Below are 7,208 nucleotides of genomic sequence, written 5' to 3'. Positions count from 1 at the left end.
AAATCAATATTTCCCTCTTTTACAATAACTTAAGACTCTCTTTTCTTTCTCATACGTATTTTAATAGAATAAAGTAAATGTAAAGTAAATGTAGCAGTGTGAAATTCGGTAAGAATATTAGCGAGATATTAAAATATACAAGTAATTTTTCTACATAAATAATCAAAAATAAGTTTTCTCGAGGAATACCAATTGTAAAAGTTAGACCATAATAGAAGATCAATGTTCTCAGTTTCTAGAATGTCAAATGCAACGAAATTCAAACACGCACACATACATACGCGAGGTATTCGTTCTGGAATACCTCGAAACGAAAGAGGAAACAAAATGCACCGGTTGCCGGTCGTAAAAGATCGCTCGTGAATATGCAACGAAGCGAATGCCCCGAGAAGCGAAATGAGTAATATAGGGAAGGTATAATGAGTGGCTGATTATGATGTAAGCGGTTTATCCAAGCGTAATGATTCGGGGAGCAGATTGCAGACCGACGAATACGCCTTTACTTTCTACCTTTACACCCATTGTCCGCGGCCATTGTCGACCAATGCGACACGATTATTCACCGTTCTCCTCGATGTCTGACCTTTTCCACGTGATATTTATAAGATTTGCTACACGACGACCGTGACTTTAGGTGAGGTCGTTATGCAAATTACGCGACCTTACATTTATTATACCTGTTAAGTACCTACGTCGAATCGGTGTTTCGGCAGTATATAACGCTATTCGAAAAACGGACGGGCGGTATGGATTAGAGTGTAAAATTTTCCAGGTTAAAAAAGTATTCGATCCTTTCAGATTAGTCTGAAAAAGATTCGAGAATCGATTGATTTTCGCTCTCGAAAAGTTTGATCAACGCTTTTTGGAAGAGAATTGTGATTGGTTGACAGTAAAATGTGACGTGTATCGTCCAATTAATCGAGTGAAATTTTTGTTAGCACGTTGGCAGGAATGCCTTTACATGAACAGGAAGGAAGTGGTCGTATTTCTAATATGGAAGAAGTGAGTCGTACGAAATAAAAATAATCGCGTTGCATGTTTGTTATGCCAAACGGATTTATGTTCAATTTTGTATAATTGTATAATTTTTCAATTTTGCATACTTGTTAACGAGATTATATTTATCTTTCGAATGAATAATAGCATAACTTTAAACAATATGGTAAATTTAACCTTTATATTTTGTAATCTTGCTTATAAACTTGATTATTTGATTGAAAAAATAACCTAGTTGTTAAAGTGTATCGATATATTTAAATATGATGAACGATTTAATTTTTAGAATTAAAATACTGCGTAATATAATTACGTGTCAACTTGTCGAAAACACTTATTCGATCGAAATGTGATCAATTTTTCGATAATCGTTCGATACCAGCAGCTTTAGCGGATTTAATTTATTATAGACATGAAATTGTCACGTGTTTAACAAGAACGATAACAGTGCGGATATAAGATTTGTGGCACAGTGGCTTGGATTTGCATATTGGGTCGATGTGATATCTTAATCGTGGTTTACAATAAATGTACCTACTTAAAAGTTGCGAATGAATCAATATTCACTTAGCATTCGAATCACGTATAACACTCGTGTTATGATCATTCTTCGAATGATCGCAAAACGTTTGAATAATTTTAATTTTTTTTTTTTTTGTTTAATGCATTTATGATCATTTCTAAAACTTTTTAAAAATAAACCTACGTAAAACGAGTACGCGTGCACTTGATATTACTTATAAACTCGACACGTGGCTATTATCGAGCAAAAATAAGCGTAATCATCGTATCACCGATAATAATCATTAAGACTATAAAAATGAATTACTGAATTTCGATTGTTTACTATCGATAATTGTATATTTACTAGTCAGATGATTAATGCGATTTCAATGACGTATGGTATATACACATCTTGATACATATCGCTTTTATCTTTCAGTTTCAAGTAGGGAATAAAATTTCAAGATTATGTATTTATTGCATCATTGTACATTTATTATTAGAAAATCGTTTAATTTAATCGTTTCTGCAATCAATTGAACATTATCGAAAGTCATTAAGTTTTTAGTTCTATTGGCGATTAAATTGCAAAGAATTGATCGTAGAACGTTAGGACGTGTTCTTGATGAAAAAGAAAAAATAACGACGATACACAAAGATTGATTCTCGGATCGATCGAATGTATGCCAAAATAATTTTTCTTCATCGAAATACGATCGAATTTACGATCAATTAATTTGGAAATATTTGTAATTCGATAAAAATTAATAAAATAAAATACTTTTCATGCTTTGAATACAATATCCATTGATTTTTCTCAATTTCAAATGTAAAATCTTCTTACATTGGAATAATTTTCTTTTCCTAGTCAATTTTGCGTCAACTTTACGACACGCTTGCTAGCGTGTTTTATCGCGACGATAAAAAAATTCGTGACTCAGAAACACTTACTTTTCACAAGTTTTGAAATATATATATATATACATATATTCGCAATTTTAGGTGCTTCTGCACTCGCACGGAGGCGACATTCCTCGATTGCGTGGAGCTAATACGACTCGAGGGAGCGATCGTTTCGTCTTTCGAACACGTGTGTTCTTATCAGTGGTCATTTTTTTTTCTCAGGACACGATAACAGTACTCGCAAAGCGTAATTTCCGTTCATGGCTTTTCGAGGAAACTTCGTTTTGCGAAATTACTTGATTCGTAATCACGCTCTTTGTCAAATGGAAATTGCATCTCTTACATAGACAAGCCGTTTTACAGGATTTAACGTTTTAAATATTCCCCTATCTTTAAATTTTATGCAACGATAAATAATAACAGTAAAAGTTTTATATTCTAAAATAAGGATTACGAGTATAAACTATAAGAAACGATGTAAGTATAAACTATAAGGAACGATAGTTAAAGTTCCGCGAACTTTTTAAATGCCTTCTCTCCTTTCATCGTTCTGCCAAAGGTATAAAATAATATAAGCAGACGCGTTAACAATAGGACGCGAATGAGTTGAAATTAAATAGTTACATAATAACATCGAAAACATCGTTTTTAAGGTACAAAAAAGGAAGGCCGAGGAGCACGGTTTAATGGCGGTGAGCCGGCGTGAAAGGGGGCGCGCATTTCTATGTTTTTGTAGAAACCACAAGTGAATTCGCGGCAACGATCCGGCGCACCTGCGTTTCGTTTCGCATGATATCACAGCCATGCGATAAATTTTCATTGCCACGCGTGTAGGAATAAACTTTTATTGACCATTGAACGGTTTGAATTTAAACGCGCCGCGTATACGCGCGCATAACCGCGCGTAACGACTGCACACGTATACGCAACTATATCCCCGGGTTTAAAGGACTATGAATGTCTAGCACTATCGTTTAAGAAAATATGTCGTTTATGTTTCGAACGATTACACGAGTGGTCTCCGCGGGAAAAAATTTCAGGCAAATTGAATGTGTGTAATAATGTAGAGATGGAACGCTTGAATCCTTGAGATCCGTCGAAAAAATCCGTTTCTCCAAAAAACATTTTCCTATTTTTTTCCGACTCGAAACTTTGAGGTTAGGCGAAGAATAATTTATATAAAGGTATAAAAATTGTGAAAATTTTACGATTATGATAAAAGTTGATTAGATTGGATTAATAAATCCAATCGTTTTTTGATCATCGTTTTCTTTCAGAAATATTTATCTCGAGGAATGCTTTGAAACAACGATATCGCATGGTGTCCATCGAAACGATGTCAAGAATATCCTGCGGTAATCGTAAGTCACTTTATTCAAATGAATCGAAACTAGTATTTATTGAACTAGTGTTATATAAGATGCGCTTAAAAAAAAAACATATGTGTCAAATCATTTGAATTTTTAACGCGAGAAGGTGTGACCATCGTTAATGCGACAATAATTATGACGCGCAAAGTTGAATCCGTGAATCAACAGTGCTAATGCGCAAGCACTTATCAAAGCGAAGTTAAACATTGGGAATATAACTATGTAAGTTACGTTATTTTGATAAATAATTTTTAATTCAATTCTTTTTAACGCGCGTATGAATAAAATAAATAAGCTATTTAGTAAGAATTGTGTTTCTTATCTGTATCGTATAATAATTATTGAATGATATCGGATCAATTTTGTTTAATTTTTGAAGAGAAGAAGAAGAGACTTTACACAAAGAAATCGTTTTGAAACGATTCAATATTTATATTTCCAAGAAACGATTGACGAGGACTTCCAGAGGCCTTGATCGCAATCAAGAAAGATGCGTGTATGCATTTTTCTTTCAATCATCAATGATAGGAATTCGCCTCAGGATTCGCATACGCACTGTGTTACAATGACATTCCTTGAAGATTCGAACGATAATTTCCGTGCAATGACGGAAGAACAGGTTCTTTCGTTCTTTCTCTTAGTTATTTTAAAATTATATATTGCTTTGTTAAAATAGACTGTATAGGATGAAAGCAATAGAATATAAAAAATATACGTAAGATGTACTTGCGACGAATAAAAATTCTATTAAGATTTTTAATCAAATAAGTTGGATAACGATGCAATAAAGTTAATCAGAAATCGACAATCCAGTCTTTCGAGCGTATGAATTTGTAGAGTAGCTATAGACAAGGAGAGCGAGTAATACGAGAAGGATGGAAATAGGATAAAAATTGTGGAATTAGCGCCATCTCCAGAGTGCCGCAAACGAAACACGAGGGAAAGATAAGAAATAACAATTAACGCCATCTCTTGAATATCAGAGGTATTTTTTCGTAAGTACGATAAGATAAAATAAGAATTAAGAAATGGCGCCATCTCTTGAATACGAGAGATATCTTTTCAGAAGGAGATAAAATAGAATAAGATAGAATGAAGAATTGGCGCCATCTTTGATTATTTTTCGAATAGTGTCTTTTATATTCGAAAGATGGTACTGAATGTTAATTCTTATTTCTATCTCTATCCTTCTCCTAATATTTACCCTTCTTGTCTTCTTGTGTTTCATTCGCGGCATTCTGAAGATGGTGCTGATTCCACAATTTTTATCCTATTTCCATCCTTCTTCCACCATTTGCTTTCCTTTTCTATACAGTTACTCTATAAATTCATGCGCTTAAAAGATGGTGTCGATTTCTGATTAACTTTATCGCATCGTTCTACAACTTATCGATTAAAAATCTTCTCTTCCTTTTCTTCCTTTTCTTTTCTTAAAAAAGAAAGATCGACATTATTAATATATCTCTTATAATATATACTTTTCTTTAAGAAAAAAGAAGATTTCCTATAAGGTAATTCGCGTGAAATGAAGAGATTCACAAAGGTTAAAATAAAAGTAAAAAACATTTGTAAGAAACGGTGAGCATATACAAATGCGGAGAAATATATGATTCATAAAATCCGAGAGGTGGTTTGTATTGACATATGAGGGCCCTAAACGATACGCTCGTCTTTGGTCGATTTGTAGATAGAACGAGATATATTATTTTAGTTTCAGGTTTACACAAAAGGCCCTTCGTGCTGTTTATTTAACTTGATGTTCTTTATCCTTCTTTCCTTACCACGTCCTTCCTCTGTTTCCATTCCGGAAGCCGCATTAACTTTTTTTCTTTCGAATAATACTTTGAAGTTTCCGCGAAATTAATATTTTTCGGATTAAATAAAATTATTATATCAAAAAACCTGTATATCTGTAACGATTATCAAATTGTTATACATATTTATTAATTAATAAAATCAAGACAATTCTATATTTAATTTTTCTTCGCGTTGCATAAATTGGACCGTGGAATTAATAATTCCAAAAGATATATAAAATAATATTTGCAGTTTATAACTGTATAGAAATATTTTATTGGACTAGTATTTACGCTTTGGTTACAATAATGGGATCTAAATCTAAAGATATTATAATAATAATTGTCCTTAAAATGAATAGATCAATAAATAGTAAAACGATAAGGCACTCTGAAATAAATATAAATTTTCATTTTCATGATTCATATATAATATAGCGCTGTTGCAAGTGAGGAAATTTTTTTTTTTTGCTCGCGAACAGAATGCTCTTTTCTCGTTCCTTTCTCGATGATAAAAAAGGCTTTATTCAGAAATACGAAAGCTGCGACTCGTGATTGTGGCGTAGCGGCATGCCTTGATGATGTCCAGAGTGATGGAAATTCTGGATCTCGTGTGCTCCCTGCTGACCACGATACTGATTAGGACTCGACGAGGTTGACGATGATACGTTGCAACTGTTGTTCATCAACATGGAAGCGTTACCACTTTGAAAAGTAAACGGCCATGACTACGACAAACATGTGAGAAAGATTTTTTTTTTTTTTATAAAAGTTCCATTTTTTTTAATTAGTAATTTTTCCAGAAGAATTATCGAAGTAGCTGTTAATTCAAAGAATTTTTCCCCCCTTTTGAGGGGGGTTTTGAGATACTTTTTCAATATTTTCGAATATATTGTAATTTTTATTCTTAACAATTCTATGATCAAGAATAGAATAGAAATAGGCAAAATACAATTTCGATTCGTTTGCAATGCAAAACGGATATAAACGATCGTTCTTCAAATAATGGTACTAATTTAGAATTAATGGTGGAAAAGGATGTGGAGGAAGCTTTGAAAGTGATTCGATCCACCTGGACAGACGTAAACAGAGAACGTCTCTAAGAAAATGACGTTATGACGCCGACTGGATCCACCTGGATTCTTTGTTATTTTACGGCTCTTTAATCGTGACGCGAAAGATTTTGCAATTATGCAAAAAAAAAAAAAAAAAAACGAATAAAAAATACCAACGCTCCACTTATTTTCCGCTTCGTGTTTAATACCGAAAATTTCGAAATTTCTTAATAATAATAATAATAATAATAATCAATTTTCATAAACAATGTTGCGATATACGACCCATTTTTAAAAAAAAAGAAATTACAAAACCGCATCATGTGAAATAGCCGCATCATTTAAAAAAAATTAAAAATCAACATGAAATAAGAAGAAATTTGATCTGAGAATAAAATAAAACAACGCGTCATTAACGAGATCGTTACGTTGGATGAAAAATTTGGACAAATCGAGTCGTTTCAATTGGTCGGACAATTTCGGAATTTCTCAAAAAAAAAAGAAAACAAAACAAAAGCGTGTGAAATAACCGCATCATTTTAAAAAAATCAACGTGAAGAAATTTGATCTAAAAATAAAATAAA

At 32.7% G+C, this 7,208-nt stretch overlaps 1 protein-coding gene and 2 long non-coding RNA genes across 4 annotated transcripts in view; 2 read left to right on the top strand and 1 right to left on the bottom strand.

Annotated features, from left to right (window-relative positions):
* Positions 1–888: 888 nt before the first annotated feature.
* On the top strand, positions 889–1,712 carry LOC147656877 (uncharacterized). Its single transcript, XR_015293843.1, has 2 exons — positions 889–1,162; positions 1,283–1,712. It is a non-coding gene; the product is annotated as an uncharacterized LOC147656877 (long non-coding RNA).
* Positions 1,713–2,644: 932 nt separating this feature from the next.
* Positions 2,645–4,581, top strand: LOC105737296 (uncharacterized). Of its 2 annotated transcripts, XR_015293842.1 has the most exons (4): positions 2,645–3,587; positions 3,681–3,764; positions 3,880–3,995; positions 4,153–4,581. It is a non-coding gene; the product is annotated as an uncharacterized LOC105737296 (long non-coding RNA). The 2 variants fall into 2 exon arrangements; XR_004226145.2 differs by having other exon boundaries at positions 3,681–3,995.
* A 1,241-nt stretch (positions 4,582–5,822) lies between these two features.
* Positions 5,823–7,208, bottom strand: part of HLH54F (basic helix-loop-helix domain-containing transcription factor HLH54F) — a 106,407-nt gene continuing 105,021 nt past the window's right edge. Inside the window, exon 3 of the mRNA XM_003690632.4 lies at positions 5,823–6,297. Within this exon, the coding sequence (XP_003690680.2) occupies positions 6,097–6,297 (201 nt within the window). The 3' untranslated portion in view covers positions 5,823–6,096. The remainder of the gene's footprint in view (positions 6,298–7,208) is intronic.

This window comes from Apis florea, unplaced genomic scaffold, assembly GCF_048593485.1.
Source record: "Apis florea isolate Af1SG1 unplaced genomic scaffold, ASM4859348v1 contig_3496_pilon, whole genome shotgun sequence".
Lineage (NCBI taxonomy): Eukaryota > Metazoa > Arthropoda > Insecta > Hymenoptera > Apidae > Apis > Apis florea.
The sequence above is the reverse complement of the archived record's forward strand: the minus strand, read 5'-3'. Positions and strand labels throughout refer to the sequence as shown.